The sequence below is a fragment of the Anguilla anguilla genome, chromosome 6 (genome assembly GCF_013347855.1).
Source record: "Anguilla anguilla isolate fAngAng1 chromosome 6, fAngAng1.pri, whole genome shotgun sequence".
In the NCBI taxonomy this organism is placed as follows: domain Eukaryota; kingdom Metazoa; phylum Chordata; class Actinopteri; order Anguilliformes; family Anguillidae; genus Anguilla; species Anguilla anguilla.
The window spans coordinates 55,509,269-55,526,868 of NC_049206.1; the positions used below are offsets into that span (position 1 = coordinate 55,509,269).

Below are 17,600 nucleotides of genomic sequence, written 5' to 3' on the forward strand. Positions count from 1 at the left end.
TCTCTCTCTCTCTGATCTCTTCTCTCGCTCTCTCCCATCTCCCCTCTCTCTCTTCCTCTCCCTCACTTTTCTCTCTCTCTCTCGCTCTCTCTCTCCTCTCTCTCCCCCTGTCTCTCTCTCTGTCTCTGTCTTCCCCGCCTCTCTCTTCCTCTCCCCCCCTCCCCCCTCCCTCTCTCCCCTCTCTCTCTCTCTGCAGCGTGGCGGAGGTCCTGGAGAAGCACGGGCTGCAGAAGCCCATCTCCTACGTGAGGAACAGCCAGAGCAGCCGCGAGGAGGCCTACCAGCTGATGGTGAAGCTGACCCGCCACACCGACGCAAGTAGGCCGCCCCGCCATCGCAGGAAGTGCGCGGGAACGGGGGTGGGGGGGGGGGCAACTGGGTACATTGTCCCAGGCCCTGGAGGAGGGGGGAGGGTGGGGTTCAATGGTCTCGTGAACTTGTGGTAAATATAATCGTCCCTGGCCCTGAGGAGGGGGGTGTGGGGCCGGGCGGGCCGGGGTGTGGGGCGGGGGGGTCAATGGTCAGTGAACTTTTGGTAAATATAATCGTCCCAGGGCCCTGGAAGTTCTCCTGACGGCCCTGTGCAGGAATGACCCCTTCCTGAGTTACATCACATCGCATTTGCATTTGTGAAATTAACATCTAGTCAGACTCTCTCTTGTCCTGAGGGGGTTTTTAGACAGCTTATTTTTTTCGTACACGCAGTCCATTCGCACAGCTGGATACTTACTGACGCGATTCAGGCTGACAGCCTCGCTCAAGGGTGCATCGGCTGTTCCCCCCCGTCTGGGATTTGAGCCCGCAACCTCTGAGTCATCGCGGCCGGCACGTGCCGCGCGCCTGCGGCGTGTTCTCTCTCGCGCACGCACACGCACGGCCACAGACGGCAGGTGAACATAATCGGGTCGGTCAGACGCGGCCCAATTTTTCCTGATTACCGCGGGAGCATTTGGCAGACGCCGTAACGCACGGCGACCTGCGCGGCGGTGATTGCGAAGCACATTAAACGCGCATCGCGGTAATGACGGCTCGCGCGCGGTAAAGCTGTACCCCGGGTAAGACAGACGAGGGCAGAGCCAGTAACAGAGCGGATCGGAATCGGACTGGTAAAGTGAGCGAAACGACAGAAGCCCGATTCCGTCGGCCTACACGTGTTCCTGAGAGCAGAGCACGCACAGCCAATCGCGAGCCGGCAACGGACCGACAGTGAGCCGCACGGCCGATTATTACCGTCTGCCGCCGCGCCCGATGTTCTGCCAAAAAAACCCACAAGAGTGATGTTAACCTGCCCCACACTCCCCCTGCTCAGAGAGACAGCGAATGACTCTCTCTCAGCACAGCGCCAAATTCTCTCTGGGGTCGCCCCCCCCCCCCCCCCCCACCCGGGCTTCGCGGCCAGAGCAGGAAGGAGTGGGGGGGGGGGGGGGAGGTACGGAGGACGGGCAGTAACGAGTGGATTTTTGGGTCTCCCCGTTGCCGTAGAAACCCTCCTGTGAGTGAGAACCTGTGGAAGGGCCTGCTGCAGGACCTGCTGGACATGCAGCAGAACGTCTACACCTGCCTGGAGCCCGAGACCTGTCATCAGGTACGCCGTCGCTGGGGTACCCCCCCCGCCTCTCTCTCTGTCTCTCTCTCTGTCTCTGTCTCTCTGTCTCTGTCTCTCTCTCTCTCTCTCTCTGTCTCTCTGTCTCTCTCTCTCCATTTTTTAAAACACTGTCTGTATTCAAATACGTCTGCATTCCATTTTTCTACCAAATGATCGTTCAGTATCTTATAGTATCTTTTTCCGCCCTTCTTTTTAAAATGAGTTGACAGGGCCCCCCCCCCCTCCTAATGTATTTTTTTTCTCCTTTATTCAGCCTGGGGGGGAAACAGGGAGGGTTGCCCATAGAGACGGGACTGCAGTACAAAGAGCTTTGGCCAGAATTGAATTGAACCCTTGGCTACAGTGGGGAAAAGTAGGGGGGGGTTTGAGAATTTGCCACCCTACGCACTGCACCACACCGTCCCCCCCCCCCCCCCCCACTCCCCTCTCCCTTCATCCCTCCAATACCCCCCCTCCCCCCCACGTTTGTTTTGGAGCGCTTTATCAGATTTGAAGGAGAAACCTGTCACATTTCGATTCGATGCGCAGAACCTCAGTAGCAGAGCGCTGCTCATTTCGCATGAATCGCTCGAGCGCCTTCTCCGCGTAAGCGTTTCGGGAGTCACGGGGGACACCGCTTCAAAGGCGTCGCGGTGTCGGCGCAGAGACGGAGGAATAAACCGTTGGGGGGGGGGGCGATGGGGACGGTGATGGGATCAGTGGCGTCCCGTCAATATCAATCTGCGCTTCATTTCGGAGAGACGCGTCCTCGCCGAACACCTCATGACTGCGTACCGCGTGATAACGAACGAGCAATCTGACCACGAAAGAGCGCGATGAAACAAAACAAATTAAATCCTAACTTACGGGAGGGAGGCGGGGGTGGTGGAGGTGGGGGTGGGACAGCATAAAATACCTCCACGACCCCCCCCCCCCCCACCTTGTTTGCGAGCGAAAAGGCAAACTTTAAAACCCCATCAGTTTCTTAACGAAGCCCTTCGTCCAATCAGTGGCCACTACCCTTTTGGAATAGCGCCAAACGAGCGGTGGAGAAGATAATCGTTTCGGCCCCAAATCCTGTCCGCAGCTGACGATAGGACAGAAATTATCACGGGGCGGTGACTGGGGGGAACCCACCTGTAGCTCCCGCCGCCGGCGCGGGCCAGCGGCCGCCGGGGGGGGCCGTACATCACCGAGCCCGCTTGCCGCGGTGGCGCCGGGCTGAATTAGATGTCATCGGCTGCCATTACTGCAGCGTTTCTCTCGCTGTTTTAGTGCCCTTGGTTTCCGCCTCGCCACTCGCGCTCTAATTAGAATGGGGTTCCTGATTGATCCGCGCCCAGGGCTATGTTCGCAAGCTCCGGGGAGGGGCGGGGGTTGGGGGGGGGACCCCCCTCTCCTCTGTCCCCGTCCAAAACATTTCTGAAGTCAGAATCAATCCGCGGTGCTGAATTACACAAAGACTTCCTTATTTGTTTATTTTCTTTCTTTCTCTTTTTTTTCTTTTATTAATCGCCGTCTTTTTAAAAGCAGTTCTGGAATGGGTTTCCTTCCCTTCTTTTTATTATTATTTCCTTTTTTTCTTCCCCCTCAAGCTTTTTTCCGTGGCTGAGATATGTGTGCTAGGCTGCTGGGCAGGACCTTTAGTTCCGGGGGTAATGGTGCGGTTAGACACCGTGCCGAAAAGGTGGGGTGAAAAACGGGGGGGGGGGAGGTTTATTGGAAAATTGCCGGCTGCAGGTAAAGGTATACAGGGCCTAAACTGAAAGGTGGAGAGGGGAAAACGCAGGTGAACTCAAAGCTATGTCGGGTCAGCGTAACGAATGTGATCTGCCATTATTCTACCTTAAGGCGATGTGCCCCCCCCCCCCCCTCCCTCAGTGAGGTTTTCCTCAGAAAGAAAAGTGGCTATCAACCCACAAGCCCCTGTTGATATCCCGAGCGTTGTTTGCGGTGTCTGATGTTCGGGGCGATCTTTCATGTATCCAGTATTGAGCTGTGTTCGGTGCATCCAGCCACAACGGAGCACGCTAACTGCAGGATCTGAATATGCATGTAAACAGTCCCATCAGATACAGTGTTACTGGATTTGACCAAGGCCCCGGAGACGCCCGGCCGACGTCTAGCCAGTTTTGGTTAAAATGCGATTTGCATTTTGCCCCGACATGCCAGCAGTCCCTGCTCTCCGCTGGCAGGAGCCGCAGCCAATTAGAAAGAGGCAGTTCTCTGACCCGCCCCGTTTGGTCACTGACTACAGCGGTGTGTCCGTGGCAACCGCTCTCTCTCTCTCTCACCTGGCGCTATACACACACATACACACACACACAGGGCTCCTAGTAGCTTTGCCAAAAACGCCACAGTGTGGGGGGAGAAAAAACAAAAAAACAAAAAACTTTTTCCTTAACGGTCACTCCGGACGCATCCGTCAGCCCGCCAGTTGCTGTTTGTAATTAGCGGCTGCGGGCCGCATTAACGAGGACGAGCTTGGCGCTGTTGATTGATGGGCGAAGTTGCGGGCGAAAAAAAGAAAAAAAGTAAATGAAGGAGCCGAGGGGGGGCCTCCAGTGGCGCAGCCCGTAGGGCGCTTACCACACGCTCGGTGTGAGCCGCGACGTCGGCGGTTCGAGTCCGACTGCCGACCTTTGTCGCACGTCTCTCCCTCTCTCTCTCCTCCTAGTTCCCCCCGTCTCTCTACACTGTACTGTCTAATAAAGCTGAAAAAAAGCCCCCCCAAAAAGAAATGAACGAGCCGGCCGTTCCCCGGTGGTGTGTGTGTGTGAGGGCCGCGCGCGCGCGCGCGCGCGTGCGCGTGCGTGCGTGCGTGCGTGCGTGCGTGTGCTCTCCGTACTATTACAGGGGATTCGGTTTAATTACATATCATTCTGCGCATAATTGCGCTTTCGTGATTAAGCCAAACTGACCTGCGTTTAGAAAAATAAATTTTTAAAAAAATCTGGCAGGTTTTCCACGTTTCGGTACAAAGTCCATTGAATTTATTATTTCGCTTGCCGATATCGGAAGCCTGTGCTTATTCACCTAAAACATAATTAACGTAATTATAGATTGAGTGTTGTTAATGTTTGTTCACGTATAATTATTTTCCAGTTGAGGCGAATTAAAAGTAATAAATGTACGTTTGTTTAGTTCTTTGAAAACAAAACGATTGCTCATGATCGCCGGTATTTTTCGGACTGCCTATTATATAGAGCGAGGCTGCTTCGCTAATTTCCATCCGCCGATGATTTGTCGTTGGGAAGCAAATCAATATTTGCATAATCTGAATGCTCTGGGTTTTAAATACTCAGTATTTATTAAGTTGAATGCTTTCGCTTTTAAATACCGAGTATTTATTTTCACAAATTAAAATGCAACTTTGACCGCGTGGCAATTCAGGCTCCACAAAAGGTCGTCCAGCCCCCACAACGGCTGAATAAAATAAAAATATCGAATGATCTGTCATCACGCGGTTTAGCTAAATATCTTTTTCTGTTCCATGGAGCCAATTAAACTGGCGGTGTGTGGTGATCGAGCGCCTTGGCCGCGGTGGCCAGAGAGGGCGCTGTTGAACAGTTTCTTTCCGTTTAGCCTTAGGAGCCAAAATGGCCGTTTTTAGCCCCTTGCCTGCTCCAGAGTTAGTACTGTTAAATGGAAGCTGTGAAGTTTGAAGCAGGGGGGCGTGGCTTCAGGCTCCTGACACCTTGGCTTTAGTGGCTGCATGCTAGCATGACACAGGGAGCTCAGAGAGGAGGAAAATCAAGCGATCTGTAAACCAACCAGATACTCAGCCTTGCATTGTTAACAATCAAATGTCCTTTGCAGCCATTCATTAGATGAAACGTTCCTGTCTGCTGCATCTAATTAATATTAATATTCATTAAGGGGCATGTCTAAGGATAGAACCATGGCAACGGATGTTCTGTAGTCGGGCAGACCTTTTTCATCCGTGTTCATCTACTGTAACAGCGCAATATGAACTCCCATTGCCAACTGGAACCTCCTGTATTTAGGAAATGGAGCGGTTGAAAGAAACACAGGTGCTGACAATCTGGGTCTTCTGCAGAATCTGTGGTAGCTGTTCACCTGGTGCCAACTGGAATCATATTTTTTTTTACCCCATTTTTTCTTTTCTATGCTCTGGTTTAGTTAACACTTTTTTTTGGCCCCTGAAGATTTCAACTTTTTAGCACTCTTTCCGCAAACTCTTTGCATGGCTGTCTCCAAACCTGTTCCCCACAGGGGCGGTGCGCAGTCTATTGCTTATCTTTCTGACTCAGAGGATGACCTAATTCTCCGGGAACCCTCAGAGTGATTAGTATACTTTAAAAAAAAAACATTTTAACAGACTGCTTGCCTGCTGTTGGGTGCATATCGCTAATTATATTAGCTAGCTATGCGCTGCACTAGCTGTGTCCTACTTGCTGTGTTACCACAAGCAACGACTGTGTTCTGGAGAATGTTGGAGTATAGTTATATTCGCTGTTATATTTATATCTGTTAGTTGTGACGGAAGTGGTTTGAATCATCACCTGTGTCCAAATAACGAAAAAAGTGAAATGTGTAGCTATGAATTTCTCCCCATGAATTTCTGATAAGCCACTGGGACAGAGGTTTCCGGATGACGTCACACAGATGCTGTGTCTTTGCCCTTTGCCGGTCATGTTTGTTTCCTGAGTCTATGAGACTGGGTGTATGATTCATAATCTTGCAGTGTGCAGACATAAAAATAAATGGGAAGATTTTTATTTTTTTTTTAGCACTTGCACCGGGCCGGGTTAGAAAAGTTGAACGGTCGACTCAGGTTTTGGGGGACAGCAGTACTGGAACCTTGGGGTTAAACAAATAAAAATAATATACGCACACAGAACACTCTAGCTGGGGGGAAACTACAGCACTGTGATGTAAAATATGTGTTGATATTTTAAGAAAATATATATATACGCAGATATCAGTAGGTCGTGGTAAATTATAGTCAGGAAGTGCGCAGTGATAGATGATTTTAATATTCTTCGCCCATTGTATATTGCCTCAGCCTGTCTTATCACCTGTTTATGTGTCTTGTCATTGGAATGTTCTTTTATAACTGTTTGCATATGTCAACTCCACCTTGAAAAAGACATGTTTGTCTCAGCAGGGATTTTCCTGGGAGAAGGATAGATAAGTCACATGAATGGCTATAATACCATGTATGACACTGTACATGTTCATTTAAGATTATGTGCTTACATATAAACATAATATATTATTTTAAATAAATACATCTGTGCAGCATATTTGTGTATATGCCGTATCTGATGAATATTTAAGCCATGACTTGACATAATACTTGATCCTGTGCATATGCCCAGAGGACTGCCAATGTGCATATGCAGCTTTAAGTCTTTTAAGTTTGTGTGTGTGTCGGTGTGTGCTTGTATGTGTGTGTGTGTGTGTGTGTGTCTGAGTGTGTGTGCTTGTATGTGTACTGTATGTGTGTGTCTGTTTGTGTCGTGTGTGTGTGTGTCTGTGTGTGTGTCTCTCTGTGCTTGTGTGTGTGTGTGTACATGTATTTGTGTATACGACCTTCAAGGTGCCTTTCCATACATTTTTGAAATACAAGACAGAGGCGGTTTTTGAAAGTTGCTCTGAATAAATGGCTCATGCAGTGCACGGCACGAGCGTGTGACAGCCTTCCCACAATCCTCCTCTCTCTCCTTCCCTCAGATCTTCACGGAGAGCCTGCTGTGCTCCAGTCGCCAGGAGAACATTCGGCTGGCGGGCCAGATGATGCGCTGCAGCTCCCACTCCCAGGACGTCCCGGCCAGCCTGGCGTTCCGGGGGGGCCGCGCCCACCCCAGGGTGTCCTACCGCCGGAGCGTGGAGCTGGTGCTGGCCTCCGCCCGCGAGTACTTCAACTCCTCCACCGCGCTCACCGACAACTGCATGACCCTGGCACGGTAACCACGTACACCCCCCCCTGCCCCCCTTTCCAGCCCCCCCCCGCCCCCCCATCTGTGTGAGACCCCCACCCACAGCGTCGTTAGCGCTACCGCTTCCCGTTTCTCAGACGCGCCGCGCGACGGCGCTTGTCGTCGTCGGTTACCGCGAGTGCTTTTTCTCGCGGTTAATTTGGCGGTTACCGTATCGGTTGGCGGTCTGCCAGGAGCAGGTTCTCTGACTGCCGAGCTCCGTCGGCGCCGGCTCCTGTAACCCGCTAACAAGCCGATCGATCCCTGGGTTTTGGGGGCCTCGTTCGGCTCCTCTGTCAGTCCGTCGATTCGGGAAAAGCCGCTAGCCCGCTCTCCGACCGAACCGGTTGTCTGTCGGGGAAAAAATGGCGGCGGAGCAGGTGCGCGATGAGGCCTGCGTGCGTTTCGAGCGGGGAGCATGACCTCTTCGAAAAACAGGGGCCCGGGGTTTGAGCGCAGGTCCTCGCCGGCCTGCGGTCGGAGATTCGGCTGGACCGCGCGTGCGCCCGACCGGCGTCTCTTTTCGGAAGGGGGGGGGAACGCGGACGGTTTGATCGGGCTCGACGCGGTTTGCGGAAACGCTTCAAACGGCGCGTCTCCGAGCCGTCCGTGTGATGATGTCGTCTTTTATCCGGGCCAACGGCGTTTGCTTTCTTCCCCCCGTCGCTGATGGAAACAGCTGGAAGATTATGATCACATGAATCCCTGATCAGAGCCAGCATTAATTAGAGCTCAGGCCCAAGGTCGCTCGGTCATATTTTTTTGTTTGAATGTTTTATAACGCTGGAGCTGGGGGAAAATCTGCTTGTCCTTTTTTGATGGGAAATAATTGGAGTCTGTAGCTATCCATGATTGGTTCTGCCTCTTAACTGCGATTGGTCTCCACTGCTGTCTCCTAACTGTGATTGGTCCCTTTTGTCTTCTAACTGTGATTGGTCCGCTCTTCTGTCTCCTGACTGTGATTGGCCCCCTCTTCTGTCTCCTAACTGTGATTGGTCCCTTCTGTCTTCTAACTGTGATAGGTCCCCTCATCTGTCTTTTAACTGTGATTGGTCCCCTCTTCTGTCTTCTAACTGCGATTGGTTCCCTCTTCTGTCTCCTAACTGTGATTGGTCCGGTCTTCTGTTGTCAACCGAGACAACTAACCATCAACTCTCAGCCAGGGGCTAATGTACACAAACATCTGCCAATTTAGTCAACCGTTTGCTTGGCCCTGAAAGTGAAGTGTTCCGCCAGCAAAACATTTAAATAAGGAAAACGAAGTGTGTGGCTTTGCGACATGCCTTTTCAACCAATGTCAGCTGAAAGTCATCAAGCTTCCACTGCAGGGATCGGGGTGCTTCGTTTTGGACTCAAAAACCTGCGTTTTTCAGGTTTTCATAAGAGAGGAACTGGCAGAATGCCTGCAGACTCCAGAGCAAATGCCACTGCAGCGTTCAGCGTCCTGCGTGCAGCACAGCGTCGTGTGGAAGCTGGGCCAGAGTTTATTTTGTTTATTGGCATCGGAAAATAATTTCTGCTCCAATGTTTTTATTATTTATTTATTTATTTATTTATTTATTTATTTATTTATTTATCTCCCCCAATTCGAAAGAGTCCGATGAGGTTTTTAAAAAAAACAAAAAAAAAAACAACAGCTGTAGAACTGGTGCCATGCTAGTAATTACTGAGTGGCCGATTGGGCAGCTTAGCATGCTAAAGCAGCTGTGAGCGCTGCCATTGTGACGGTGTCTCTAAAAAGCGCCGTACAGGAAAAATTCAATCGACTCGAAACGAGACGAAAGCCACCTCCATCTTAGGAGTTCGAGCCTTTTGTTATTTTCATAGTCAATCTAGGTGAGGTCAGAAGGGTCCTCCAAACACGGATTTGGTTGGGAAATGAACGTGTTTTCAAGCGATAAAACTCTTAATTCTCTCCCCTACCCCCGTTGCCGTTCCATTGTCCCATCAAGCTCTCTGCCTTTTCCATGTCACCTTGTTGAGAATGTAAAGTACTGCCGTTTTTGCGAAGACGCGATGCCGAGAATTCGCGTTTGAAGTGGATTGTGTTCGAAGCTCCGAAGTCAACTGCTATCGGTGCAGATTAACCTAACGCAGCCGAACGTTTGACATGGGAGCACGGCTGTGCTTTTTTAACGGCGGAAAATTCCTAAACGCCTTATTTTTATCTGTCCTCGGGTGCTGGGAATGTTTCGAGTTTGAGTCTACGTACTGAGTTCTGGAATGGGTGAAACTGTCTCTACGCAATTTGCTCTCCAAAAAAACTGGCACGTAGAGCTTGATCAAAAGCTTTAAAGTGAAAACATAACTCGCAGCTTGGAGGAGAGCACCATATTGTACGGGTACAGATGTTTATCTGTTCGATTTGCCTCAAGTTAAAATGGCCGCCGGTGTGTTGATGGGAGGCGTTTGTCCATTTTAGGTCCTGTTTGCAGCTGATCTCTGACTGCCCACCCGACATCCAGGAAGAGCTGGACCTGATCAACGCTCTCAGCCAATTGGAGGAGTTTGGGGTTAAAATCCTGCCCTTGCAAGGTACTGCGATGTAAACAGCCAATGAATGTCCTCTGATTAGGCCACGCCCCCCCCCCCCCCCCCCCACACCACCACTTTAAACAAAAGAGCGAGATTAATTTTCTCACCGAAATGTGTGATGCTAATAAACAAGGTGGCATTGCGTTCTTTTTTTATAATGTGTCAGAACCACTGAGTGTGTTACAGGGTTGTGAAACTAGTTCCATGCCAGAGTGGTGAAAAATTATGCAGGCTTAATCTTTGAACTGGTAATAAAATACATTTTAAAAATCATTTCAGTTTTAGTTTATGCTTTTCGATTTGCCCAGACAGTTTTGTGTGTGATGAAGGATATTTTATATATTTACAGAAGTTTCTGAAGACCCGCTGGCTTGTGGTTTAAAGCGGGGAAAAAAAAAACATTTCAAGTAACTCCAAAGCAGTTTGTCCCACAGTGTTACATTTCCAGAGGCTGTACATATGATTTTATTGCATTGTAATATTTATAAACATAAATATCCATTTTTATATTGTGCCGGTCCTTCTTTTCTTGAGTGTAGCGGTCTCGGGCTTCACGCGCCATAGTGAATAGTTACAACCGAAAATAAGATTGAGTTAATTTTTTTGGAAAAATAATTGGGTATAACATTGCTCGACAAACCGCTTTGGAGCTTGCTCCAGAATATGCCTTTAAGAGCTGACAGTCAGTTTGCTTCTCAAGCTAGGGTTTTTAAATAGAACATTATTGTCTATCCTGAAAGTTTTGCGACTTTTAACATGTGTATGTTTTAAAATCATACTCCTTTTTACGTCGGGTGTTGTTATATTAATCAGCTTGACAGATTAGTGCCGGAGTAATCCTCCTTTCCCCGTTCTCGCCCGCTAGCCCTCTTCCCGTAGTGATAACGAATCCCTAAACGGTGCCAAAAATAGAAAAGATGGCCGACCCGGGCCTTCTCAAGGTCAGCCTCGTCCAGCCAGACCACCCCACCCCGGCCTGAGCGAGGCCGCTGCGCATCGTTCAAACCCCAGTCACATGACCGGGGCCGTCCACAGAGAGAGAGCGGCGGACGTCCTCGATACGTCAACATTCCTGCGGTCTTCAGAGCATTTTTAAACCTTTTTAAAAGAAAAAAATGTTTTCCCTCATTCTGTGGGAAGTAGGCTCATTTCCTAAGTGGTGCTCTGCACATTGTTTAAACCCCCGTCACATGATCAGGGCCATAGCCTTGACCCGGCCCCTGCTGTCCACAGGAGCACAGCAGCAGACGTCCGTGATACGTTGATGTTCCTGCAGTCATCATAGCATTTTTAAACATTTAAACACTTTTTAAAAACACATTTCCCCTCATTCTGTGTGAAGTAATTTAGGAGCTGATTTTCGGGGGTGAAGTATTAATTTCATCCTTCCGTCTTCATCTCTCTTTCCGCGCCGCAGTGCACCTCTCTCGTTTTTTCTGGAGGAACGCTGAATCTCAGGAAAGTCAACTCGAACGAACCGGGAATAGCACTTCCGATGATCCGTATCAGAGCTCGGAAGAGTTTGGAGGGGGGGAGAGAAGGCTGTGGAGCAAACAACATCTGTCTGTTGGACTAATTAAAGTCTGAGCCCCGAAAACGCTCGTGAGCAGGGGCGTCACTCCACGTCGCCGTGGCTACGGGCGCGGCTTCGCAGATGTCCTGCACCAGGGCCGCCGCGGCTCGTGAACCCCCCCCGGCGCCCCTTCCGGCTTTTGATGATGTGGCATTTGTGCCGCCGCACGCCAAATGTTCCCCCCGCACCCCCCCCCCACACCGACGAGCGATTCCCTAATTACTCCCTTTCTAATTAAACGTCAGATAAATTGGGCTGATTTACATTTCCTGTCTGAAAGTTTTTTTTACACGGCAGAACTGCGAAAGTAGCTCCGCGGTTCAAACTTCTCTCCCCAGTTCCGTAATTCCCGTCTGGAGAGACTGCTGGATTTCTAGCACCCTGTGATCGAGCTGGAGGCTGTTGACTGGAGTGTACAAACGGGCAGTTTTTAAAATGTTCGTTCTCGTTTTTTCTCCGCTGTTTGGAATCGGCCAATCGCGGCTCACGCTGTAGCACCCGTCGCGGCCTCCATTGTCGATTGGCCCACGCTCCCCTCCGAAGCACGCGATGCGTTAGCCGCCCCCTGCAGTCGCTAGTCGGGGGAACTTTCGAGCTTCGGCCCCTGCCGTGGGGGTTCGCTGGCGCGCCATGAGATTCCGTCATTCCAGCCAGCTGAGACCCGCCAGTCGCTGGGTGACGCCAGAGCCAACTCCTCGTCGCCATCCGGGGCCTGTCCACTTCCCGACTGCGGGGGTCCGTACCTTGCGCTGGAACGGAGCCTTAACGGGGTGATCCACCCAGCCGCCCCAAAAACAAATCCATCGTTTAATTAGCATTGCGGAAAATTCCACACATGCATTATATATACTGTGTATATATATATATATATATATATATATACTGTATATATATATATATATATATAAACCCAATGCTGGCAATGATGGGAAATATTATATTTCATATTCTGCTGAAATTCTGGGATTCATTATGAGGGACATTAGGTGACCCCGCGGTGTGCAAATAAGCAGCCGGGTTCTCGGGGGAAATAAAAAACGGAGGGTGTGAAAATGGGAGCCCGTCGCTCCTCGGCCGGTCCGTCTTAATAACGGCCGCGTCCCGCCGTGGCGCCGTGGCGCTCCCCGCTGTCAGGGAGGCCGCTATCATCCGCTATCCGCCGCCGCTGGGACCGCTGCTCGTCAGTCCCCGGGCGATTCGGGCCCTAACAGACAGGCGTCTGATTACACGCCTGTTTGCTTACCGCCGCATTTTTAAATAACGGACTGCGCCGCATCCATAATGCCGGCTGCTTTATTTATTTATTTATTTTATTCTTTTTTATTTTATTATTTCTTCACACTTAAAAAAAAAAAAATTTTTTTTTTTTACTTGCCAGTAGCTAATGGTGTGAAACTATTTTTCGAAAAAAGTAATTGAAATATTTTTTTGCTTTTGTTTAATTTAATTGAGTCCATAATCAGTCCTCAAGGACCCATTTTTTCATTTGCTCCCTGTACGTTTACACTATTGGTGTGTGTGTGTGTGTGTGTGTGTGTGTGTGTGTGTGTGTGTGTGAAAGCAAAGCACGATCGACCGTAACGATAACAGTCCCTTTCACTATTATAGAACTTTCTCACAGGGCTGTAGTACTGGTAGACAGTAGATTTGTAGATTCAGTCTACATATACAGTGCTCTGTCTACCTGGTTCAAAAAGATATAAAAGTTTCTCACCATAAAGAATCGAATCTTTAAAATAAAACAAAAAACTGTTCAGATGGCCTCATTAATCCAACGATCAGCGCAATTGTTTTTTTTTTGTGCCTTTGAGGCTGAACATAAAGGAGTGTCTATGCAGGCTTTTGTAACGATGGCTGCCGCTTCGCTGGCATGGTGTCAGATGTCAGCGTAGTTTGTTTACTGGCTCCAAATGCCACGGGCCTCAGATGAGGGGATTTAACAGCTCGGGGTGTTTGAGCCGATTACATCGCCTCTGATGGAGATCACGCTTTCTGACCTTTGGGTCCGCCCCCCCTCCCCCCATCCCCCTGACAGTCGAGCACTTTAAACTCATTCCCCCATCAGCCTTTGGGAAGGGGGGATGGCGGGGGTGGGGCGGGGGGGGTTACTGGTAGATTCAGCGGCCAGATGGCCAGCCGCGTGGAAGAGACCGCTGCTCTCCGCTCGCTGTTTGAGCCAGACATGCTGGGCATCCGGGGGGGAAGGCGGGGGGGGGGGGGGGGGGTGTGGGGGGGGGGGGTCCGTGCCTCAGCTCGCAAGGTGAAAAATCTTTTGCACACGTCGAGCGTCCTCTCGCCCCCCGAAGAGAACCGGTCGAAACAAATGGAACCCCCCAACCCCCCCCCCCCCCCCCCCAAAATCCCCCGACCCCCCTCCAGCCACGACCCCCCCCTTTCCGCCTCCCGAGGCCCGGCGTGGTTCTGGCGGCTTCCGTCTGCCCCCCCCCCCCTCCCCCCCCAGAGGTGCTTTCGCTGATTAATATTTCAGCACAGGGGCGCGCGCGCGGGCCATGCATCAAAAAGCAATATACCCCCCACCGCAGAGTCCTAATCACTTTACAAACAGATGGCACGGCCAGATGAAAATCTTCATATCAATCACGAATTCGCAATTACGGGGAATGCGAAATGTCAGGGAAAAGTTGAGCCTGCGCGGTTCTCAACCTCCACGTGCGGTCTCCCACGCCACTCCCATCTCTTCAGAGGAGCTGCTGATAAGGAAGTTGGCCCTGATGGATAACCATAGATATTCTTTCATATATATGTGTATAAAAGTATAGAACTATAGCTTGCTCCACCCTCCTGCTGCTCCAATAATTAGTATTTTACCAGATTGGCCAGATATAATGTTGCCTAGCATTATGCCACTTCCTCCCCAAGTTAAAAAAAAACAATAAATCTCATCTTGGCTAAATTAAATTGCACATGTCTTTTTCGGCTTGGGAGGGTGGAGACAAGCGATACGGCGAACAGCTGTAACCACGGGGCCCTTAAGTCATTTTCATCTTCGCGATTACAGAAAAAACAAAATGGCCTCTCGTCTCTTTCCAAACTCATAAATTTCAGATGGCGTGGTTTTTTTGTTTTTTTTACGATTATGGCGTGTTCTAGAAGCTGTGACTGTGTGACTGTGTGGCTGAGTACGAGGCTGGCGTTTTGTCAGAAATGATGCGTGTGGAGGATCTGGAGGGTATACTGCAGCGCTCCACATATGCGATGAGTGGGGTCTGTTGGCATTGTTGGTTTCGCTTCATTTCGAGGACTAAACATGCGCCCGTTGTCCCAGTCTGGATAATTTATTGCTTAATTGAACTCAATTAACCCCGCATTAATGAAATTTACCCTTGAACGGTTTTGTTGTGATGTCCTCCACAGCGAAGTGGCAAATGACGTGCTCACGGAAAGTTAATTGCATCATCAATCAGCATTTATCTGCCAATCACTACAAAGGGAAATAATGAGCGTAATAGATTTCATATTGGCCTTTCTGGGGTGATGTGGTTTACCTGCTCACATATAAAGTTATGACGTGTTTACCGTCGTTCATTTCAGGGGGAGTATTCGCAGCATTTAATATCAAAAAGAGAAAATTAACTTTAGGCATGAGGAACAAGCGCACAACAATGAAAACCATCACAGAGCAGACATCGTGAAATGCATTTCTATAACACATACAAAAGCAGTTACAAACGAAAGCACATACCCAGCAGTCGGCCACTATGTATATTTATAACCCCTGAGTGTGTTTCAGGGTATGAAATGAACAGCAGCCACCAGCCAAAAAGCTGCTGAAATGTTTCGTTTGCGGCTGGTGAGGTTTTCCAGTCCAGCAGCCACTTTGGCAGGTTAACCAGCCAGACTGTGTTATGTTTGTAAAAAGGTCGTCTTGGTGATGAAGTGTTGAAAATGGCAGGTGCTTTTTTTTGGATTCCAACACGCCACTCTGACCAGCGGGTGAAGAAAAGCTAATTTCATGCCCCTGGCACGCTGCTTTAATTCACAGCCAGGTGTGAAAGTGTGAAGTCAGCCATGTTGCCTCTCTTTAACACCTCTCCTCTCTCTCTCCCCCCCCCCCACAGTGCGTCTGCGGGAGGACCGCCTCTCCCTGATCGAGGAGTGCGTACGCGAGTGCCCCACGGCCTACAGGCAGTCCCCCGTCCTCCTGGGTTTGGCCGGCCTGCTCCGCGTGGCAGGTAAACGGCGTGTGAATGTTAATCGCGGGTGACAGTCGCGGGGGGGGGGTGTGTGTGTGGGGGGGGGGGGGTCGCGACTTTCACCCAGTCATCTGACTTGTTGACGCATTCCCGAAGCTACTTGTGAGGAAGCAAGGAAGCAAGTGAGGAAGGACGGGCGGACAAGTTACGCATCACCCACCCCACCCTTCCGGTGCTCCTCTGCGTCACAATGACACGGAAAGTCTGTGGGGGGGAAGAGAGAAAGAAAGAGAGGGGAATTTATTTTGAAGAGGACGTGGGTCCAGAGCTTTTTTTCCACGCTGCTGGCTGCCTGTTCTCCGGGCTGTGGGGCCTCCCCTTCCGCCACACGGCCAATCGGACGCACACGGGCAGGTGCCACGGCAACGCCGAGCAGAGCTGCCAGGAGCTGCAATCCCGCGCTCCACCTGTGGGGGGCAGCACTACACATTTACGGTTGTCCTCCATACTGTTCGTTAAGCTGGTGGGGGCTGCCTGCGTTCATAAAGCCCCTCAGAGCAGCAGTGCTGATCTAGGATCAGTTTTCCCTCAGACTGAATCCTAACCTCGTCCGTTACGAGCCGAGGGACGAAACTGTTCCTGGATCAGCGCTCCTCCTCTGGGGTGCTGAAATGCAGGCCCGAGCCCGGATTCGCCCGCTGGCTTTTTCGCAATTCCGGCACCAGATGGGGCGGGGGGCTTAGATGTGCTCAGCGTTCAGCCTCTCTCTCCTGCCCTCCTGGATTTGGGGGTCCTCTGGGGGGGGCCTAGCGGGCCCTTTCCGTGCCAGAACGAAAGATCAGCAACTGTTTGGGCAGAGGGCAGAGCCGGATTCCGCAGGTTTCCGGAAGCTTCCTCCGACAATCCCGGGGATTGTCTATTTTTTGGCTTTCTGTTTTGTTTATCTCCTCCTGTGAGAGTGCGAGGGTAAGTGTGAAAGCTTAGTCAAAGTCAAACCGAAGCTCAGATATTCTGTCACACTGCAGATATTTATATGATGTGATAAAAGTCTATGAGTGGTGCCTGGACTATTTTGTATCGCATGCGTTTCTGTGCAGAATAAAATGCATTTATATGTGCTTGTATAGAATGAAGATGTTCTTTTCTATTCAATCTCTGCATTTTATGAACTATTATCAAATTTTACCAGGTATCTGATCCATAGCAATTTTCTTAGCTGTCACCCATACAGAATGCTATATTTCAAGCGAGCCTATTCTGCTTAAAGGCATACTATGCGGGATTTTTACCTAGGAAAATATTATAAGACAACCATCCACTGTCATTAATGTGATACACTGGCAGTCTGTGTCTGTGTTCTCATCTGCCCAGTCCTTGCTTGTCTGCATGTGTTTGTTATTCTAAAAAAGTGTTTGGGACGTTTCTGGGCGTGGTCCTTATCTTTTTTCAGGTGTTTTTCAATACAATGTTGGGGAGATGCCGACAGCTAGCCAGAGCGAAATATCTAGTTGTTTTGTTGGTGTGTGAGTGTCATTTTTGGGGTGCATGCGGGGTTGAAGGCAGAGATGTTTTTGATTGTTTAAGACAGGAGAGATGCAAAGGAAAACAAATCCTGCATAGTATGCCTTTATGTTAGCGATGTGTGCTTTCTGCACGGAAGCAAATATATACTGTTTCTACAGTGGCTTTCGCCATTAGCCTGGAACCCAGGCCCATTCAAATTATTATTATTGCAAATGGCAGTATTTGCCCGGAGTGGTGGAGCATGATGATTTGCTTAACAGCCTCGGTTCTTTCTCTCAGTGAGT

At 50.0% G+C, this 17,600-nt stretch overlaps 1 protein-coding gene across 1 annotated transcript in view; it reads left to right on the plus strand.

Annotated features, from left to right (window-relative positions):
- Positions 1–17,600, plus strand: part of nbas (NBAS subunit of NRZ tethering complex) — a 190,981-nt gene that overhangs the window by 56,094 nt on the left and 117,287 nt on the right. The window contains exons 29-32 of the mRNA XM_035422884.1: positions 1,483–1,585; positions 7,286–7,518; positions 9,953–10,065; positions 15,718–15,831. Of these exons, the coding sequence (XP_035278775.1) occupies positions 1,483–1,585; positions 7,286–7,518; positions 9,953–10,065; positions 15,718–15,831 (563 nt within the window). The remainder of the gene's footprint in view (positions 1–1,482; positions 1,586–7,285; positions 7,519–9,952; positions 10,066–15,717; positions 15,832–17,600) is intronic.